The sequence below is a fragment of the Piliocolobus tephrosceles genome, chromosome 13 (assembly GCF_002776525.5).
Source record: "Piliocolobus tephrosceles isolate RC106 chromosome 13, ASM277652v3, whole genome shotgun sequence".
Taxonomy (NCBI): Eukaryota; Metazoa; Chordata; class Mammalia; order Primates; family Cercopithecidae; genus Piliocolobus; species Piliocolobus tephrosceles.
This window is the reverse complement of record NC_045446.1, coordinates 103,510,238-103,533,115: the sequence shown is the minus strand read 5'-3', so window position 1 is coordinate 103,533,115 and position 22,878 is coordinate 103,510,238. Positions and strand designations below refer to the sequence as shown.

The following is a 22,878-nucleotide window of genomic DNA, read 5'->3' as shown; positions in this document are numbered from 1 at the left end:
TCCAAGGCAGTGTTTTTATATTTTGGAAAAGTAAATATTGTTTTTAAAAGTAAATATTATTTTTAAGTAGAAATGCCTATAATGTGTGAGAAAGTAGGCTCAGAAGTGGGTAAATTGTGCCATAGGGGCAAAGGAGTTGCCGTCTTGTTTTTTGCCTATTTTGCATTCCTTCTCTGCACTGTATTGACAAGTAGGGCCATCAGTGGTACCCCAGATTCTGTATTTGTATTATTATTTTAGTTGAATTCTAGGATGCACTTCTCTCACTGGACTCCCAGTACCATCACAAATTGGAACTCGTACTTTAATTACAGGAGAAGAAGAAATGAACCAAGTGTTGTTTTACATATTTCCATGGAAACCCCTATTAATCTGATAAAAACAAACTTGGTTTAACATAGGAAGTAAATTGTATTTCAGCCTGTTGATCTTTATGTATTCACACTAGAAACGGCCAGTTTCTATATTCCTTAAATCGTGTTTTTGGTTATTGTACCATTAAAAGTGAAGTCTCTTGTGTTTCAGTACTGCTTTTTTTTTTTTTAAGTCTATTTTACTTACCTTCTTTGTGCTTTTTTCGGTTGTCATATTGAATAGCCTGGCTAACCATTCCTGCCGTGGCTAAAGTAAAAAAGAAATGCTCCTATTGTTTGTGGGCCTTCCTGGCAGTCATATACAGTATATTTATATATAAATAATTTATATGTAAAGCAAGGACTTTTCTATAGTTTTGATGAGAGCAGAGAAGAAAAAATCCTAAGGCTCACATAAACTTCGGAAATCCAAGGTAGTTTTTCTTGTTCCCAGATCCTCCCCTTGGGGAGGAATACAATTTTGTTTTCATTAGATATAAATTAAGTTGTAAACAAAGCATCCAAAGATTAGAAGGAATTGGAGAGATGATTTGGTCCAAGTATCTCAGATGCCTGAATCTCCTCTATAATATTCCATCAATTGGTCAGATAGCCAATCTGAACACTTTCAGTGAGAGAGAACTTGAGGCATTTTATCCCGCCCCTGGGCAGTTCTGAGTACCAGGCAGGTTTTTGTTTTGTTTTGTTTTTTAAAACTCACATTTCTTACCTGTACTCTTAAATACTACTACAAAAATGCTAATTTTGCAAATTAAATCTTTAGGGTAGTTATTTTAAAAGTTTGTCACAATATGCTACCCTGTAATGTCTACTTTATTGATGCTGTTTTTATAGTGTGGAGACATATAGAATGAGTCTAATTCCTATTACACACGATGGATTTTCTTTTTTTTTTTTGAGACGGAGTCTCGCTCTGTCGCCCAGGCTGGAGTGCAGTGGCACAATCTCGGCTCACTGCAAGCTCCGCCGCCTCCTGGGTTCACGCCATTCTCCTGCCTCAGCCTCCCTAGAAGCTGGGACTACAGGCGCCTGCCACCTCGCCCGGCTAATTTTTTTGTATTTTTTAGTAGAGACAGGGTTTCACCGTGTTTGCCAGGATGGTCTTGATCTCCTGACCTCGTGATCCGCCCGCCTCGGCCTCCCAAAGTGCTGGGATTACAGGCTTGAGCCACCGCGCCCGGCCTGGATTTTCAAATTCTTTACAGTTGCTGTTATTTCCCCTACGTCTTATCACCAGTGTAAACATTTTTATTTTTTGAATGACATAGTTTTAAGTTCTCCTGATCTTCATTGCTCTTCTGGTATTGGTAGGTTTGGTGTTTCCTGAAGCCTCTCTTATCTTGCAGATGGCCTTCTTGATGTGTCTTTGCATGGCTTTTTCTCTGCATTTGCATCCTGGTGTCTCTTTCTCTTATGAAGACACCAGTTATGTTGGATCAGGACTCTACCCTTATGATCTCATGTAACCTTAATTACCTCCTTAAAGGGACTACTAGCATACTCAGAGATATTGCGGGTTTGGTTTTCGACCACTGCAATAAAGTAGTATCCCAATAAAGCGAATCCCACAAATTTTTTGGTTTCCCAGTGCATATAAAAGTTATAGTTACACTGTATCGTAGTCTATTAAGTGTGCTATAGCATTATGTCTAAAAAGTGTACATACCTTAATTTAAAAATATATTATTATTAAAAAGTGCTAACGATCATCTGAACCTTGAGTGAGTCATAATCTTTTTGTTGGTGGAGTGTCTTGCCTCAATGTTAATGGCTGCTGACTGATCAGGATGGTGGTTGCTGAAGGTTGGATGGCTGTGTCAATTTCTTAAAATAGGACAACAATGAGGCTTGCCTTATCAATTGACTTCCCTTCGTGAAAGATTTCTCAGTAACATGCAGTGCTGTTTGATAGCATTTTACCCCATTTGAACTTTTTTCAAAATAGGAGTCATTCTTCTCACCCTGCCACTGCTTTATCAACTAAATTTATGGACTGTTGTAAATCCTTTGTTGTCATTTAAACAGTGTTCACAGCATCTTCACCAGCAGTAGAATCTGTCTAAAGAAACCACTTTCTCTGTTCATCCGCTAGAAACAACTCCTCATCTTTTCAGGTTTTATCATGAGGTTGCAGCAATTTAGTTATATCTTTAGGCTCTATTACTGATTCTGGCTCTCTTGCCATTTCTAGTATATCGGCAGTTACTTCTTTAACTGAAGTCTTAAACCCCTCAAAGTCATGAGGGTTGGAATCAACTTCTTCCAGACTCCTGTTAATTTTGCTGTTTTGACCTCCTCCCATGAATTGTGAATGCTTTTAATGACATGTAGAATGGTGAATCCTTTCTAGAAGATTTTCAGTTTACTTTGCTCAGATCCATCAGAGGAATCACTGTGGCAGCTTTAATTTTATTTCTTGAATAATGAGACTTGAAAGTCAAAATTACTCCTTGATTCATAGGCTACAGATGGATGGTGTGTTAGCAGGCATGGAAACAGCATTAATCTCCTTGCTTGTGTCCATCAGAGTTCTTGGGTGACCAGGTGCATTGCCAGTAAGCAGTAATATTTTGAAAGAAATCTTTTTTTCTGAGCAGTAGGTCTCAACAGAGACCTTAAAATATTCAGTAAACCATGCTATTGGCTGGGCATGGTAGCTCACACTTGTAATCCAAGAGCTTTGGAAGGCCAAGGTAAGAGAATTGCTTGAGGCCAGGAGTTTGAGACCAGGCTGGGTAACATAGTGATACCTGGCCTCTACTAAAAAAATAAAAAATTAACCAGGCATAGTGGCATGTGCCTGTAGTCCCAGCTACTTGGGAAGCTGAGGCAGGAGGATCAGTTGAGCCCAGTTGGAGGCTGCAGTGAGCTGTGTTCACGTCACTGTACTTCTGGGTAACAGAGCAAGAGTCTGTCTCAAAAAACAAAATAAGACATGCTGTTTTTGAAAAATATCCTGAAAAACCATGCTGTTGTGGATGTGTTGCCATCCAGGCTTTATCCCATCTCTAGAGCACAAGCAGAGTAGATTTAGCATAATTCTTAAGGCCCTGGGAATTTTTTTGAGACAAGTCTCACTCTGTTGCCTAGGCTGGAGTATAGTGGCATGATCTCGGCTCACTGCAACCTCTGCCTCCTGGGTTCAAGCGATTCTCTTGCCTCAGCCTCCTGAGTAGCTGAGATTACAGGTGTGTGCTACCACGCCCAGCTAATTTTTATAATTTTAGTAGAGATGGGGTTTCACTATGTTGCCCAGGCTGGTCTCGAACTCCGGGCCTCAAGCAGTCCACCTGCCTTGGCCTCCCAAAGTGCTAGGATTACAGGTGTGAGCCATCGCACCCGGCCTGGCACTAGGATTTTTGGAATGGTTGATGAACATGGTTTCAACTTAAAGTCACCAGCCGCATTAGTCCCTAGCAAGAGGGTCAGCCTGTTGTTTGAAGCTTTGAAGCCAAGTATTGACTTCTGTCTAGAAATGAAAGTTCAAGATGGCATATCTTCCAATAGAAGGCTAGTTTGTCTACACTAAAAATCTGTTGTTAGTATAGAGACCTTTGTCAGTTATCTCAGCTAGGTCTGCTGGATAACTTGCTGTAGCTTATCCATTGGCACTTGCCGCTTCACCTTGAGCTTTTATATTATGGAGACAGCTTCTTTTCTTCAAACTTCATAAACCAAACTCTCCTAGCTTCATCCTTTTCTTCTGCAGCTTCCTCACCTCTCTGAACCTGCATAGAATTGAAGAGAGTTAAGGCCTTAACTCTGGATTAGGCTTTGGCTTTAAGAAAATGTTGTGATAGGTTTGAGCTTCTACACAGACCACTCCAACTTTCTCCATAAATTGCCAGGCACGGTGGCTCACACCTGTAATCCTAGCACTTTGGGAGGCTGGGGTGGACAGATCACTTGAGGTCAGGAGTTCAAGACCAGCCTGGTCAACATAGTGAAACCCTGTCTTTACTAAAAATACCAAAATTAGCTGGGCATGGTGGCACGTGCCTGTAATTCCAGCTACTCCGGAGGGTAAGGTGAGAGAATTGCTTGGACCCAGGAGGCAGAGATTGCAGTGAGCTGAGATCATGCCATTGCACTCCAGCCTGGGTGACAGAGTAAGACTTTATCTCAAAAAAACAAAACAAAACAAAAAAACAAAACTTTCTCCATAAATAAGCTTGTTTTACTTTATAATCCATCTGTTCAGTAATACACTTTTAATACACTTTTCATTTCCTTCAAGAACTTTTCCCACTAACTCAGGAACAGAAAACCAAATACTGCATGTCCTTACTTATAAGCGGGAGCTAAGTGATGAACACACATGACACATACTGGGGAACAACACACACTGGGGCCTATTGGAGGGTGGAGGGTGAGAGGAGGGCAAGGAACAGGAAAAATAACTAATGGGTACTAGGCCTAATACCTAGGTGATGCAATAATCTATACAACAAACCCCCATGACAGAAGTTTACCTGTATAACAGACCTGCACATGTACTCCTGAACTTAATATAGAAGTTAAAAAAAAAGTAAAGGTAAATAAATAAGGAAATTAAAGGAATGTTAACATTAAAAAAAAAAAAAACCCAGTCTTTTCCTTTGAATTCAAAACTTGGCTAACTGGCACAAGAGGTCCAGTTTTTGACTTACCTGAGCCTTTGACATGCCTTCATCACTAAGTTTGATCATTTCTAACTTTTGATATAAAGTGAGAGGTGTGTGACTCTTTCACTTGAACATGTATAAGCTATTGTAGAGTTATTTGTTGGTCTAATTTCAGTATTGTGTCTCAGGGAATAGGGAAACCCTAGGAGATAGAGATGTGAGTGGAAAGGGTAGGGGTATGAGGGAAAGGGGTGACTGGTTAGTGGAATAGTCAGAACACACACAACATTTGTTAAGTTCACTGTCTTACATGGGTGTGGTTCATGGCATCTCAAAACAATTACAATGGTAACATCAAAAATCATGAAAAAGTTTGAAATATTGTAAGAATTGCCAAAATGTGACAGATATATGAAGTGAGCACATGCTCTTGGACAAAATGGTGCTCATAGACTTGCTTAATGGAGGGTTGCCACAAACCTTCAATTTGAAAACCCCAAAAAACCATTATCTGTGAGGCACATTAAAGCAAAACACAATAAAATGAAGTATGCCTGTATATCCAAATCTAGTCACCTTGGGGGCTAGGACTTCAACGTATGAATTTGGGCAGGAACACAATTTAGTCCATAATAGTTCTGTGTGTATATGTATTTGGCAAATACACACACAAACACACACACATCTTGTTCATGTGCAGTGTGATGTAAGTACGAAAACAAGTTTTTTGCCTTTTTTTATCTTTGATTATTTGAATATTTGGCAAGCATTTCTTTTGTTTTAACAAAGACTTGAAGATAACAATGTAGTAAATCTTTCTAAAACCCTTCCAGATTCAAGTAATGAGCATTGGCAAAGAACATAAGTTCATCATATTTATTGTCTTCTGTTTCTTTCAACAGTTTCATTAACCAGTAATAATTAATAGTATCTGCATGTATGTAAACTGAATACTTTTACCAATGTTCATTAAACTTTTTATAGAGTATGTTTCAGAAAAAAAAACGAACACAGGTATCTATCAAGTGATGGAATGAAGCAATAAGGAAATCATTAGTCTTTTTTTTTTTTTTTGAGATGGAGTCTCACTCTGTCACCCAGGCTGGAGTGCAGTGGCGCGATCTTGGCTCACTGCAACCTCTGCCTCCACGGTTCAAGAGATTCTCCTGCCTCAGCCTCCTGAGTAGCTGGGATTACAGGTGCACGCCACCACGTCGGGCTAATTTTTGTATTTTTAGTAGAGTCGGGGTTTCACCATGTTGGTCAGACTGGTCTTGAACTTTTGACCTCGTGATCTGCCCGCCTTGGCCTCCCAAAGTGGTGGGATTACAGGCATAAGCCACCGTGCTCAGCCAGTCTTTTGTTTTAAAACTCCAATGAATCTGGATTTTTTTTCCCCTAACATAGAACTAGAACACTATTCGTTGTAATAAAAATTATTTTTTCATATCTTGCTGAAATTCTTTGACAAATGTGAAAGGTTAAAAATATCTATGCAAAACAGACAAAAACTGTGCAGTGAGATTGATTTTTTAGGCTGTGAATTGATAATATTTCTTTGCAAATTTGGAAGTCCCTTTAGAAAAAATGTACCCAAAGTATGATTTACAGCTAAAGAAAAGTATTTGGCCTCTTTACCTCATCGCACTCCTGAGAGCAAGGTAGGTCACCAGCAGCTGTACTTGAGCCACTGGTGAAAATTCGGCCAGAATTCTTGCTTTTGTCGTGTCTGCTCAAACCAGCATGGTCTGATCTGGAAATATGGCCTCAATATGTGCCACCAGTGTTTTTCCGTCAGTATGCGAAGGATATTGGTTTCATTAAGTTGGACTAAGTGATCTTCCTTGAAAGGGTTATCCAAGGCATCTACCTAATGCAAAACCATATGCCTCTTTGTACATAAAATAAACACACACACACACACACACACACACACACACACAAAAGGAAAGTATTTGCAATTTTCCAGAAATTGAATCAACTGATCTTTGATAAATGTTAGAAAGATATTATATTTGTGGACTGTTTTCTGTGGTTGCTTCACTGAAGATCTTTTACATTTTAAAAAAACGTGTCTTTTCCTTATAATTTTTAAGAAAATTAAAAAATAATCACTTCTTTTGCTAGCTCTCCATTTAAAAAGGGTTTTTTTTTTTTATACAAGAATCCAAGTTATTGAAAGTTAGAAGTTCAGGTCCTGTTAAAATCACACTTTTTATTGGACATTTAATTCTGATTCTAGGTGACTAATTTTGTCAATTCTTTTTTCACAGGAAGCATTAAATTCCTAATGTATTTGCTGAAAATGTCCCTTAATATTGTTCACTTTTTTGTCTTAAAAAACGTTTTGTAGCCAGGTGCGGTGGCTCACGCCTGTAATCCCAGCACTTTGGGAGGCCAAGGCGGGTGGATCACCTGAGTTCAGAAGTTCAAGAGCAGCCTGGTCAACATGGTGAAACCCTGTCTCTACTAAATATACAAAAATGAGCTGGGCGTGGTGGCGGGTGCCTGTAATCCTAGCTACTTGGGAGGCTGAGGAAGGAGAATCGCTTGAACCCGGGAGGCGGAGGTTGCAGTGAGCCGAGATCGCGCCATTGCTCTCCAGCCTGGGCAACAAGAGCGAAACTTCATCTCAAAAAAAAAAAAAAAAAGTTTTGTATACAACAAGCAAGCAGCTTTTTTTGTTTTGCCCTGTTGTAGCAAATTGCAGCTGCCATTGATTGTGAAATTTGTGACATGCTTTCTTCTAGTTTTTTTTACCTTTGCTCTTTCAGTGATACTACCAGCTTCTCCATCTTTACTTGACTGTATCAATAATATGCTTTGTTTTAAATTTTAAAATTTGTACATATTTTCTTAATCTAAAAAAAGAATAATATCATAACTAAAATAAGTATTTCAATTTACCTATTACCATTTATGTGGGTGTCACCATAACTTGTGCTCTATGCATAAAATATTCAAATAAACACATTACAGTGTTATATTAGTGCACAGAGGAAAGAAAACTGTGATAGGATCAGTCTGGAGAAAAAATCATGATGGAATCAGTCTGTTGACACTGACTGGTTTGGCAATGTATTATATGAAATACTAGAAATGACATTTGTGCCTGTTGAGTGCTTGACAATACAACAGTAATATTTTATGTGATGCAATGGTTGCAGTGAAATGTAGTTCTATCAAAACAATGAAATTGTGTTTAATGGAAAAGTATTTTACACTGCTGCTTTAAAATTTTTTTTCCATTCAAAAATTACAGGGAGGTCTTGTGCCTCTTTCACTCAATTTTCTACAGTGTTAACATCTTAAATATTATATAGTAATATATAGTGCAGTATAGTGCAATATCAAAACCAGGAAATTAACATTGGTACAATTCATTGAGTTTATTTAGATTTCACCAGTTTTACATGCTTGTGTGTGTGTTTGTGTAGTTCTGTGCAATTTTTTCATATGTGTAAATTCATGTAACCACCACTACAATCAAGATACAGAACTGTTCCAAAACCACAAGGCTCCTTTGTGCTGCCCCTTTATAAGGACACACCCCTGCTTCTATTTTTAAACTTAAATTTCAATTAATCAAAACTTGAATTTCTCAGTCACACTGGCCACATTTTAAGTGTTTAGTAGCAAAATGTGGTTGGTGGCTATCATTGGACAATGCAGACTAGACTTTAGACGTTGTGAAGTATCTTAAAGGCTTTGAGATAATATGTTCACTTTCTTCTCAGGTGTGTGTGTGTGGGTGTGTGTGTTTGTGTTTAAAGAGACTTGATCTTGCTATGTTGCCCAGGCTGGATTTGAACTCCTAGGCTCAAGTGATCCTTCCAGCTAAGCCTCCGGAATGGCTTTGTCACTGTGCCCTGCTCTTCTAAGGCTCTTAATCCCTTAAGTCTTCCTTTGTGAATCAGAACTAGTTCATAACAGCTAGTCTCTTTTGTGAGTCCTCTTCCTTCTACATTGGCCACTTATTCTTAACTATTATTTAATTGATAAATAGGATGTTCTAAACAACATCCTCAATATGTGTTGGAAAAAACCACCATAACATATACTGTAGAGGAGGTATTGAAATACTCTGTTTTATAGACTAGTTATGTTTTACTATAAAGTACACTCAGATTCTATGCATAGATGAAAAAAGTATGTTTATTCATTATTAAATAAGTGAGATTTTATTCTAAACTAGTTTTAAGTTAGAATGCAGAACTTCTGAGTGCTTGTCAAATCAGATCAGCAGCTTAGCACTAGATAATTATAATGTAGATGGCTTAATACCTCATTGTTACAGAGTACAGGCAGTAATATAGTACAGACAAGTCATTTGAGCAGTGAAAATAAAATAATAATAATTGTGTGTCATGATTTGTCCCACGCAGTCAGTTGAGAAGGCTGTAGAATTATCTCTGCTGTTTTCTTCCCCATCATCTTAAAATTAAAGAATTCTAGAAAACCTAAGAATATTCCAGGACTGCAAATGGTTTCTTGTTTAAAACTTCTTTTTTTAAAAAATTCAGATCTGTCACTTGACTCTGACCTAGAAAATGAAAAAACGTCTACTGTCCCGTTGGCTGAGATGCTTGGAGACATGATCTGGGAGGACTTGTCTGAGTGCCTCATCAAAAACTGTTTGGTTTATTCTATTCCAACAAATAGCAGCAAATTACAGCAATATGAAGAGGTAAAGAGTCGCGATAGCACAGAAGGTTTTAAGACACTGTTGATTATTATTGCTGTCTTTTGTTTTTCCTTGGAGATAGTTTGTTCTTTGGTTATACCTTTAAGCAAATTGTTAATAAGGAATAGAGACAAATTCCATATAACTTCGGTTTTCTCCTGGCTTCCTACCTCTTTAACTGCAGAAGCTTGTTTTCTTATTAAATATATTTTCTTTATGTTCATTTATACTTATATTAGTTATAATAGCTATTGTGTGACATTTTACTTTTTTGCTTCTTTTTAGTGTTTCCTTGAGTGCTAAAATAAGTATATTTATTTTAAAGATCTTTGTACTTTTACCAAGTAGAGTCAGACATTTCTATTGAAGGTATTCTTTCTAATGAATTTAAGGCTGGAAATATGTATATTTTTATACCCAGTAATTGATGGTCCATTCTAAATCTTAAATGAACAGCTTGGTTCTTATTTTTTATACATTGGATTTGAAATTCTAATATTGTAATGAAATATATGTATATGATTCTTTTCTTTTTTTTCTTGTGTATCTCAGATCATACAATCCACTGAAGAATTTGAAAATGCCCTAAAGGAAATGAGATTTTTAAAAGGAGATACTACAGATTTGCTGAAATATGCTCGTAACATCAATTCTCATTTTGCCAACAAGAAGTGCCAGGATGTGATTGTGGCAGCCAGAAATCTAATGACCTCTGAAATTCATAACACTGTGAAGGTATCAGGGTTATATTGCATTGTATATGAAGCATTGTATATGAGAAAGCAACTCATTTTGAGATGCATATAGTAAAGTGGAAAAGAGGATGATGGTTATTGAGCTGAGTCAAGTTATTAATCTTTTTTACATTGTTTTTGTCCCCGTTAAAGTGGTCCTAATCTCTACCTCTTCCATTGGGTATTGTGAAGTGCAGATAAGATAATGCACATGAAAGCCTTGTAAAAATTGAAAAAGTCTACATACATGTAATGGATTATTATTGTTGAAGTGAGGCAGTAGATTATTCTCGTCTTTATTTCTGAAGATTTTAGGACACAACTTTGTGACAGGTACACTTGGGCTATATTATGTCCAGAAATTACATCCTATTATGAAAATGTTGACTTGCATCTAATAGAGGGACTAGTTTTAAAGCTAAAATAATAAAACAGGCAAATAAAAAGATAGGATATAAATAATTACCTGTAAAGGCAGTGGACTCTTAACCTTTTTTTCTTTCTTCATATCTTACATGCATGAAATAATGTATATACCTCGAATTGGGTATAAAGCAAAACATAGATTGAGGCAATCCCTTAACAGACAATTCTTCAGCCATTTTCTGCTATCACTGAGGGAACTAGGCTTTTCTTCTTCATCCCTTCTTTTGCTGTGTCCCATTTTCCTTGGGGTACCCTATTATTGTGTCCACTTCGACAAAATATTTAATTAGCCATTTGAAATGCACAGATATTAACACTTTTTGAAGTAATTGTGGATTGTTAAGGGAGCAGAAATCTACTCAATATCAAGAACTGGGCTGTGGTTTCTTTTAACATAAATATCAATTGATTATGTCACTCTTCTGCAGAAAGTCCAGTGGCTTCCCATCTTATTTAGAGAAGACCCAGTAGCCTTACAGTGGACTACAAGGCTTTATCTGATCTGCCTCCTATTGCCTCTCTGACTCTATTTTCTATTGCATTCATCCTTCACTGTGCTGCAGGCACCCTGGACTTATTTCTGTTCCTTGAATGTGCTAGGCCTACTTGGTTTCTGAATCTCTGAACCACTTGTTACCTCTGCATGGAATATTCTTACTGCATATCACATGATTTGCTTTTTAAAAAGTACTTTCTGATCACTTAAAAAAAATTATAACCTCCCCTATTTCCTTCCTGTACCCCTTCCTTGCTGTATTTTTCTTTTTATTATTTTTCATCAACCAACATTTTATATGAATTGTTTATTGTTTCTCCCTCTAGAAAGTAAGCTCCATGAGGGTAGAGTTTTGTTTTTGTTTTTGTTTTTTTTGACTGTTTTGTTTATTGTTTTATCTTTAGCACCAAGAAAATACCTGGTACATACATACTACTAGTATGTACTCAGTGCTCGTGTGCTTACTAAGTACCTTTGGTAAATGAATTCATATATATCTCACAACTCCTTGATGTAAACAGCATTACTACTGAATTGCTGTGTGACTCTGGGCTTAATCTTTTCACCTTGTTGAACCTCATTTTCCTCTTCTGTACTGTGGGAGAATTGAACTAGATAATCTGAGTTTCCTACTCAAGTAATTTTGAGAGTTTGTAAAACTACATTTTTTCCTGAGTACTCAAGTGCTAATGTAGCTTCTTCTAGGTCAGGATATCTCAGCAGTGGCAGTGTTAATATTTGGGACCAGATAGTTCTTTGCTGTGGGGGACTGTCCTATGGGATATTTTTTTTTTTTTTTTTTTTTTTTGAGACGGAGTCTCGCTCTGTCGCCTGGGCTGGAGTGCAGTGGCCGGATCTCAGCTCACTGCAAGCTCCACCTCCCGGGTTTACGCCATTCTCCTGCCTCAGCCTCCCGAGTAGCTGGGACTACAGGCGCCAGCCACCTCGCCCCGCTAGCTTTTTGTATTTTTTAGTAGAGACGGGGTTTCACCGTGTTAGCCAGGATGGTCTCGAACTCCTGACCTCGTGATCCGCCCGTCTCGGCCTCCCAAAGTGCTGGGATTACAGGCTTGAGCCACCGCGCCCGGCCCTATGGGATATTTAGCAGCATCCTGACCTCTATTCCCTAGTTTCCAGTAGCACCTCTTCCAGTTGTGACAAGCAAAAATATCTCCAGACATTGCCAGATGCCCCCTGGAAGACAGAACTGTCCCTGATTGAGAACCACTGCTTTAGATTTCAGCCTGGTTCTTTCTCTTGACATTTAGGCCCTGGAATTAGATTTTCTAAACTTCCCAACTTTGAAAAAGCTCCTCTTCCCTTTTCTAAAAAACATTTTCAACTTAATTGCTTTTCATGGTCTTTTTCTCAATTCTCTTTATTCCCCTATGTATACTGTTTTCCCAAAAGATCTATAGTTATGTTTTTTGTTGTTGTTTGGTTTTTACATTTTGTCTTAAGAGACGTCTTATTAGGTCTAACATTCTTCCATCTTAGTTTCCTTTGTCCCTCCTCATGAAATCACTTTTTCGAATCTTATGTATCCAGGCCCACTATTTTTCAGACAAAGATTAGCATTTTTAATCATCTCTGTAAGTAAATTTTTTCATCATCATTCTGATCTTAGCCGTAGTTTTTGACCACCTAGCCCCTGATATTTGTATTCTCATTTAAACTTCATAACAGCTCTCTGAAGTAGATATTATTAGACCATTTTACAGATTAGAAAGCCAAGTCCACTGACTTAAATAGTTTTATTATACTTTGTACCTTTTCTGCCAGAAAATCTCTGTCAAAGTCCACTATGTGCAAAGCTATTATTCTTGCAGTGGGAGTAGGGAGCCTGCTGCCTCTACATGCTTAATCTTTTTTTTTTTTTTAACCCCTGAAGCATCTTTGAGAAACAAGTTTCGAAAGCCATTATTAGTATATTATTTATTTTACAATGAGAAAATTGAGATCCAGAGAGGTTAAATGACTTTGTTAAAAGTTAGGGTAAAAAATATTACTGTTTTCACATTCACAGCCTACTGTTCTTTCATTTAGTCCCAAAAAAGGAAATTTTTTATTGAAGCTGAAGCTTTTTTTTTTTTTTAATAATGGGAGGATATGCTAGTTTGAATGAGTTATTTCTTAGACTAAGCCAACACATGTGCCTGGTATAAAATAATTTGTTCAAGAATCTAGACAATGGAACCCCAAATTATGCTGCTCTGTAATACTAATAGTCTAGTATGAGACAAATTATTTTTGAAGGTCTTTTTATTTAGCTGAAATCTTAGGCCAGTTGCAATTTTCAGCTTTGCTATTTCAGGCAAGATTAAGAATGCTTGGGGCCGGGTGCGTTTGCTCATGCCTGTAATCCCAGCACTTTGGGAAGCTGAGGAGGGAGAATGACTTGAGCCCAGGAGTTTGAGACCAGCCTGTTCCATATAGCAAGACCTTTTCTCTACTAAAAATAAAAGTAAATTAGCTGGGTGTGGTGGTGCCTGTAGTCCCAGCTACGGGGGAGGTTGAGGCTACAGTGAGGTATGATTGTGCCACTATACTCCAGCCTGGGTGACAGAGCAAGACCCTATCTCAAAAAGAACACTTAGAAGAATGTCACAGTAAAGGGGATTGTTTATCACTTATGACATGCTTTCATTTAGGATTCAGCAGTCATTAAAATATTGTCATAATTATTGAAATCTTCTAATTACTCTGTAGAGCCGTAGCTGTATCATGAAAGCAAGCAGTATCTTATTCTTCACCATGTGCTTATATTTGAATTATTCTGAAAACAATATATTTTCTATATTTCTGTGTTTGAATCTTAGATTATTCCTGATTCTAAGATAAATGTGCCGGAGTTACCCACTCCTGATGAGGATAACAAACTGGAAGTACAGAAAGTGTCCAATACTCAGTACAACGAAGTGGTGAATTTAGAGCCTGAAAATACGTTGGACCAACATTCCTTTTCCTTGCCCACATGCCGGATCAGTGAATCAGTGAAGAAATTAATGGAACTTGCCTATCAGACTTTACTAGAGGCAACATCCAGTAGTGATCAATGGTATGAATTCTGGGTTGTGTGAAAATGGCAATGACTTGGTTAAATGCATACCTAACTAGATGTTTATCAGGAAAATTAGCTGGAATTCTTTGGTTTTTCTTATCCTAGACGTTAATGCTTTTTCTGGAAAAAAACAAAACAAAACCCAGTGCATCACACAGATTTATGTCTATCTCTAACTTTTATTTGCAATAGTGTAGATGTATGAGCAAGGTATAAGAAGTAGGTGCACTTGTATGGATGGACAAATGGATTTTTTTGACATTAAAAATTGTTAATCACTTTTTAACAAAAGCTCTTCAATTGTCGTTGAATTTTTACTTTTGCTTTTTATTTGAATTGAATGATACACGAGAAAGCACATGCAAAGAACTTAGACTCTTACCTGGAAAATGATTAATACTTAAATGTTTATTATTGTGGTGGCAGTGGGTAATAGTCATATCTTCTATTCCAGCTTGCTTGGACTCTTTAGCCTAACATTCTTTTTACCTTTTGATACCCAGTCCCTAATTCATTTACATTTTAAATGTTTATGTTTAAAGCAATAACAATTTGTTAGGCAGCCAAAAGTAGAAGGGAAAGAATGGAACATGCCAGGGATCTGGCTTCAGTCTTTCAAGATGACTTCTAATCTATATTGCATTCACGTTACCTTAAGTTCTATTCTATTATCTTATACGGAATCTGTTTTTGTCTAATAAGCTTCTTCCCTACTCCTAGACTAAATTGAGAAGAAAATGGCAGAGCATGGACCAAGTTGATAGCAGCGCAGGTTTATAAAAAGCTTCTTTAGTTTGAATCTGTGCTTAGCAATTTCATTCTTCCTATCCTCATAAAGAAAACAGTTTCAGTTGGGGTTTGACCCAATCAAATTGCATCTTTAGATGGACTTCCAGAGTTCAGTTTTTATCTCACATATGAGCAAACCTCTTTATTTTATTCTGCTTTAGAAAGAACATGTCTCCCAAGATACTTCTCTGACTTTAACGAATCATTACATTCACATGTCCATTCAAAGTTAATTGTAAGAAGGAATAAAATGAACATAGGAGTGACTGTTGGCAAAATGAATATAGGACAGTTTCTTCACATGGCACTCTTCTGAATATATCAGACCAGAAGTTAGAGATGCAGGGCAATATTTCTTAAATTTTTTGAGAACACAAGACACCAAATAGTGTTTGTGTACTGACTATCTATGGACATTTTTCCACTAAAAGTAATAGTTTTTAACAGGACAAACAAAACCACAGCTACAGTACAACAACCCCCTTTTTCATTATCAAACTCAAACAGCAGCTTCTGCACAAAAATGAAATAATTTAATCAGGTATTATAATAATCAAATAGGAACAGGGTTTTTGGGTGTGACTTATTTTCCTAAATATTTATAAAATCCCTGTAAGCTGTTAAGGTACATAGCTTAAGATATTCTTATGTAGAGGTAAGCTACACAAACCTTATGTTTGCCTTTTAAAAGTGCATTTTAATAATAATCTGTAGGTGTTTTAAGGCTAGATTTAAAGGGCAAAATATCTTGAGGGCTAGATTCTATCCTAGAAATGTTGATTCACCTCCTTGCATTGAGGAAAGAAGGAGAAAAGGTGAAAGCTGAAAGTCAGACTGATTCTAAAAGAACCAAGTGAGTGCTTTTATTGATACCTTGCCCTTTGCAGAGTGCATCAGTGAGTAGGTGACATTTGCTTGAGGCTTAGCTCCATTTGTTACTGAAGGGATACTCTGGGTACTGGCAGAACAGAAATTGATAAATAGAAAAGAGGCTTTGGGTTGATTGCTGCTCTTCTTACAATTATTAATGGATCCAGGTGTTTAGAATTGTAGTCTAGTTAGTAAATACTGGTTGAGACTATATTTCCATCTAGATTAATGGTGTTTTCCAGCAACCAAGGCAGGTGTTCTCTGCAACTGTAGTTTTAGCTTATGACTCTCACTGGAGATGCACTTAGTTTAATTTTTTTTCTTATTTTTAGTGTATTCTTAGGCATTTCTGTTAAGTCTATGTTTTCTTTTTAGTGCTGTTCAACTTTTCTACTCAGTGAGGAATATCTTCCATTTGTTCCATGATGTTGTACCAACATATCACAAGTAAGTACCACTGTATCTCATTTCTATGTAATAATTGTATGTCTAAGATGTGTAAGTTAAGTTGAAACAAATAATTTTATATTCCCACTAAAGATAATTTTGATTACTAACATTCACACTAAAATGCAGTAAATAACTTTAAAATGCATATTTAAAGGATTTGGTCATTTATTACTAAATTAATTAGGATTTTATAATCTTGCAGTGTAGTTAGTGATGCACATTTTAAAACTCAACAGAACTACCTTGTTTTGATGCTAAGCATTTTCAGAACTGCTTTACTTAACTCTAAGACTCTGGTTCAGTTTTGTTATTTGAATTAAAATGTTTAGATGTTTTTCATAAATATTTTTGATAACATGTCAACAAAGCTATTGCTTAGCCAAGAACTCTGAATTTCAAAGACGAGAATCTCAGTGTGAGATTACAGGCTCACACTTGTAATCCCAGCACTTTGGAGGGAGAGGTGGGAGGATTGTTTGAGGCCAGAAGTTCGAGACTAGCCTGAGCAACACAGTGAGACCCTCGTCTCTGATTAAAACAAAAACCAACCAAACAAAAAAAACCCAAAAACTGTTTACTATTTAAAGTATTTTTTAGTTCAGATTTTTGAATAATTGGGATGTTTTTAACTAGGCTCACCTGTTTTTATTATAAAAGCTTATTATGAACCTTATTGGTTTTGTTTGTATTCTCTTTACTGTAGTTTAACATTCTTGCTTTATTTTTTACTTAAGCAAAAGAAAAGAGAAAACATATTTGCATTAGCTGACAGCTTTGTCCTTGGGGATTCAAAGACAGTTGGGTTAGACATTTCGTGGCTCGGAAACATTTTTCACAATGTTGTAGAGTTAGATTTGCCTCTCTTTCTCCTTTGTATAACCTCACAACTTTAGTATGCGTCAGAATCACCTGGAAGTCTTGTAAAAACACAGATTGCTCGATCCGTGCCCAAGGTTTCTGATTCAGTAGGTCTGGAGTGGGGCTTAGAGTTTTAGCAGATTTCCAGGTGATGCTGATGTTGCCTGTCAGGGGACCACATTTTGGGAACCACTGTCCTTAGATAATGGTTCTCAGCTTCGGCAGTATTTTATTTTATGTCATTTCATTTCAGTTCCATTCCATTCATTTAATTTCATAATTTGAGACAGAGTCTAACTCTGTTGCCTAGGCTGGAGTGCAGTGGTGCAATCATAGCTCACTGCAGCCTCAACCTACGGGGCTCAGGCGATCGTCCCATCTTAGCCTCCCAGCTAGTTGGGACCACAGGCACTCACCACCACACTGTCTAATATTATTTATTATTTTTGTAAAGATGGGGTCTGTATATGTTGCCCAGGCTGGTCTTGAACTCCTTGGCTCAAGTGATCCTCCTGCCTTGGCCTCTCAGAATGCTGGTATTACAGTTGTGAGCCACTGCACCGGCCAAGCTTTGGCAGTATTTTAGAATAACTTATGGAGCTTTAAAAATATACATATTTACCCTCTTCCTAGAGCTTTTGATTTATGACTGATGTAAGACCCAGGCATGGTTTATTTTGTTTTTAAGCCCCACAGGTGATTCTGATGTGTAGCCTGACATAAGGACTATCTTGATTGTTGGCTTCTGAGTTGTATATCCTAGTTTTATATTGAGTTAGCAAACTAGAAACTGTTAATTGAATGACTGTTAGTGGGTAGATAGCAGAAAATATAAGATAAGATTTCTTCCCAAGCTGGGTAGATAAGACTAATATGTGTAGAAGAATTCAAGCAGTGATTTTCAATCCTGGATGAAAATTAAAATCACCTGGGAAAATTTTAAAACATAAATGCTGTGATTTCACTCTTAGAGCTTGTGATTTAATTTATTTGGGGTAAAGTCTAAACATCTATAGATTTTTAAAATTCCAAGATGACTCTAATCTTTAGTTTTTGAAAACTAGTGAATTAGAAAATAATTGAACACTTCATTATGTAAATGAAGTAGGAATTCGGAGAAAGGTGAAGTAAACCTGTATTTCCATAGATGTATCCATGTAAAACTTCAAGGACATTATTATATATAGCTCTGCTAGGTTTTCAGTGCAAAACGTTGACTCAGGCAAACATCTTGACTCCCTTAATCTTTCTTTTTTTGTTAATCACCAGGATAGTTTTATAGGATAAGATCCCATTCAGGCAGAACAGCCTCCCTCTAGGAGTGGGAGTGATGAGATTGTATCTTGTTATGTGTAGCATTTAGAAACTAGACAGTTACTAAAGCCTAGAAATCCGTTAGAGAAGTTGTGAGTTTCATCAAACCCAGCTTCAGTAACAGGTGGTTTCTTTGTCTGCCTCTCCTTCTGGCCTAGGGAGAACCTTCAAAAACTTCCCCAGTTGGCCGCTATTCATCACAACAACTGTATGTACATTGCTCACCACTTGTTGACCCTCGGGCATCAGTTCAGATTGCGTCTGGCCCCCATTCTTTGTGATGGCGCTGCTACTTTTGTGGATCTTGTACCTGGCTTCAGGAGACTTGGTAACTGATACCTTAAATGTAGGAAAGCATGTGGATTATGCAGCTTGTCAACATAGTATCTTTATAGTTTTTGAATGAGATAATTAGAATGGTGGTCCTGAGCTGTATCGGAAAGTGGGAGGGCATTTAATTTGCAAGTTTTTCCAGTTATTTAATTGTGTAAGGTGAGTGTAGTCTTTGTGGGAGACTTTTTGTAAGATGATTTCATGGTACGTTAGAGTTCCAAACTGCAGTGCTAGTGTGCATTGAATTTGCCAGATCAGGATTATGTCATTAGAATGACACATAATAGGATTTATATTGTGACAGTTCTGTTTATATTGTTGGTAAGAGCTCACCAATGTCAGTGCTAGTTTCTTTTGCAAAACCCCAAGACAGCTCCCCCATCTTACACCTCCCTTAGTTTTACTTGGGATTACTAAAAGGCAAAAGAAATGAAATGTGGAGTAAATCAATATGTTGATCATAGCAGAGAATCTATATGGTTCACTTAGTTTTTCAGTTCTTGACTTTTCCCTTAGGTGGTGTAGATATATCAGAATAATACGTAGTTCTTTTTTCTATAGTAATTTTTCTTAGCTGACTCTGGCTCTAAGCAAACTACTGGAAAAGACTTATTATCTGGAGGGTGGGGTTTGAGGAACGGGCTAATGTATTCAAGGTGATTGTTTCTAGTAACTTTAGGGCAGCTTTATGATATTATCTAGCAATTATTTTTATATAGGCAGAACAGATAGATGGTTTATATATCTCTTGTCTATCCTGGTTTTGCAGTGTGTAATTGAACAGCTTTTAAAATTTTTTATTCTGTTTTTCCATCATAGGGACAGAATGCTTTTTGGCCCAAATGCGGGCACAGAAAGGTGAACTTCTGGAAAGATTATCAAGTGCTAGGAACTTTTCAAATATGGACGATGAAGAAAATTATTCTGTAGCAAGTAAAGCAGTCCGGCAGGTAGGAGGCTCTTGCTAGCACTGAAATTTGTATCCTATCCTTAGATGCCTTTTTTTTATTTTTTATTTTTTAAGCAGAAAACAATATGTAACAAGGACTCAGTTGATTCCCTGCACCCCCACCTTTGGAAAATCTAGATACCTTTTACAGTCATGTTTAAGAACTTTTTCTTCCCCTCTCCCACCAAGACAACAGGAAACTATCCTTTCATTGACTCAATAATTGCAACTAGTTACCTAGAAAGTCTGTTGTAGCACGTAGTTGATTCCTGAACTTAGATTCGGGTCCTGGCTAACATGGTGAAACCCTGTCTCTACTAAAAAATACAAAAAAAAACTAGCCGGGCGAGGTGGCGGGCGCCTGTAGTCCCAGCTACTCAGGAGGCAGAGGCAGGAGAATGGCATAAACCCGGGAGGCAGAGCTTGCAGTGAGCTGAGATCCGGCCACAGCACTCCAGCCCGGGCAACAGAGCGAGACTCCGTCTCAAAAATAAAAAAAAATAAAAATAAAAATAAAAAAATAAAAAATAAAAGATTTGGGAATTTGAAATATTGGCTTTTATCTTAATGCTCCCCTTTCTTAAGTGATATATCTTTTTGCTGCAGTTTTCGTATCCTCAGGTTGATGAATCTGCTTTTCATCTACCAGGGATATCACTATGGTTAAATGTTCAAGAAGCATATATCCTTAGTTACTTTACCTCATTTTGGCATAATGCCACTTTCGCTATAAACTCACAAATGATAAATGTAAATCTGGAAAATATGAGTCACAATAATCTTTCTTCCATGTAAATAGCTGTATTCTTCTACAGGTACTGCACCAACTAAAGAGACTTGGAATTGTGTGGCAGGATGTCCTGCCAGTGAATATATATTGTAAGGCTATGGGGACTTTACTCAATACAGCAATTTCTGAGATCATTGGCAAAATTACTGCCCTAGAGGTAAGGGCCATTAGATGCTACCCCAGCCTTGAGATGCAATTCATGTCCCAGAGTGTGACTTTGCTGAGAAAGTGATGTTGAAGAAATTGTTCATGTTTCATGTCTAACTCATGCTGTTATTTTTTGTCTTTCAGTTTTGTTTTATTTCTATTTTACTAGAAACTGGTTAATCTCTTTTATACGAAAGTAGGATTTAACTATTTGTCAACATACCATCTTGATTATGAATGAGGAAGTTAGAAACTGGGTAGTGGTCCTGAGATGCATTGCATAGTGTAAAGTCATTTAATTTGCAAGTAAACTCAATAATTTGATTTAGTAAAGTGAATGCAGTCTTGTGCAGGTTCCATTTTTCCAACACGCTGTTGCAGTTTAAATTTTACTTGTGATTCTTCAGGAAAATTGGCTGGACTTGGCCAGCTGATGCCTCTAAATCATAGATTGACTAAATCCTTATTTGTAATCACATCCCCTGCTTTGCAACAAGCTGTGCGACATTCTATTGGAGAAACGGGCTCTTTCATGCAGGCAAACTAAATTACTGACAATCTGTTGAAACATATTTTGTGTCATTCTTATATAAAAGTATTGTCAGAGAGCTGATGAAAAGTAGTGTCTAGTAAGTTGTGCTAAATTGGTTGGAAAACATTGTTGTAGCCAACCCACCTGGAGAGCATGCATCAAAGATCTGCTGCCCTTTCCCCACTTCTGAGCTGGCCCAATTCTATTCTGTTGTCTTTCCTCTGTGCAAAACCAGGACATATCTACTGAAGATGGTGATAGATTATATTCCTTATGCAAAACAGTGATGGATGAAGGACCCCAAGTATTTGCACCTTTATCTGAAGAAAGCAAGAACAAGAAATATCAAGAAGAGGTTCCAGTCTATGTGCCAAAATGGATGCCATTCAAGGAATTGATGATGATGCTACAAGCCAGCTTGCAAGAAATTGGGGATCGGTATGTGTAACCCTTCTATAGAGGCATATAACTCTCCATAGCTACAAAAGAGTAATAGTGTCCTTGATAGCAGGGCTTTTCCCTGTTTGCTGATGTTACTCATGAAAGACTTTCATATTGAGTAGCAGTAGCTGGGCCCTTTTCATGATCTATCATAGTGCAGATCTCATTACCACTTTCCCATATTTGATAACATAAAGACTTCTTATCCATATTATTTTGGTCTTGAATATGTGGTTTTGGCATGCTGTACAAATGATCTGGCAACTGTAAGAATTACAGCCTTCTGACATCTGGATGGAAATTGTTGCTCACTTTAAGGAACAGTGGATGCTTTTTTTTTCTGAGACATGGTCTTACTCTGTCACCCAGGTGGAAGTGCAGTGGCTCAATCATTGCTTACTGCAGACTCAAACTCGTGGGCTCAAGGGATTCTCCCACCTCAGCCTCCTGAGTAGCTGGGATTACAGGTGCCTACCATCACACCTGGCTAATTTATTTTATTTTATCATTTTATTATTTTTTATTTGATTTGATTTGTTTTCTTTTGTTTTGTTTTAGAGATGAGGTTTCTCTGTGTTGCCCAGGCCGGTCTCAAACTCCTGGCCTCCCAAAATGCTGGGATTATAGGAATGAGCCACTGCAGCCAGCCTGGATGAATTTTCAGAATTACTTTAATATATTAACAGAGAAGTGACTTTTATCTGTCTGAAATATTGAGCATCAAACTACTGTTTGATCGCAGTCTTTCTGCAGGGAGTGCAGTAGTTTTAAAGGTTAAGGACCATATACCTAGTAGAGATTCATCTTTTCTTAAATGTAGTGGGTGATGTTTTCTCTCAACACCATCAGTTAATGTTGCTGTGCCCAGTGAGTGTATGCTGTATCATATCATAGTGTGCGGAGGCCATTGCACAAAACAGAATAGATGCGGGTCGGTTACACATTCATGGATGCTTTCATATTGTCTTGGTAGATTATTGGTTGGTATGTATACCTTACATAGAGGCCTCTCTGTAGAGGCCTTAA

The 22,878-nt window shown here is 37.4% G+C and overlaps 1 protein-coding gene and 1 pseudogene across 2 annotated transcripts in view; both read left to right on the top strand.

Moving 5' to 3' along the window:
* Positions 1 to 22,878, top strand: part of ZW10 (zw10 kinetochore protein) — a 41,075-nt gene that overhangs the window by 15,782 nt on the left and 2,415 nt on the right. Inside the window, exons 8-15 of one of the 2 annotated variants that reach the window (XM_023208254.1) lie at positions 9,526 to 9,665; positions 10,215 to 10,397; positions 14,138 to 14,376; positions 16,414 to 16,485; positions 18,819 to 18,988; positions 19,813 to 19,943; positions 20,758 to 20,889; positions 21,647 to 21,849. In XM_023208254.1, coding sequence (XP_023064022.1) covers positions 9,526 to 9,665; positions 10,215 to 10,397; positions 14,138 to 14,376; positions 16,414 to 16,485; positions 18,819 to 18,988; positions 19,813 to 19,943; positions 20,758 to 20,889; positions 21,647 to 21,849 — 1,270 coding nt within the window. Of the gene's footprint in view, positions 1 to 9,501; positions 9,666 to 10,214; positions 10,398 to 14,137; positions 14,377 to 16,413; positions 16,486 to 18,818; positions 18,989 to 19,812; positions 19,944 to 20,757; positions 20,890 to 21,646; positions 21,850 to 22,878 lie in introns of both variants that reach the window. The other variant, XM_023208253.2, reaches the window with a different exon arrangement.
* Positions 73 to 7,046, top strand: LOC111540050 (annotated as a pseudogene).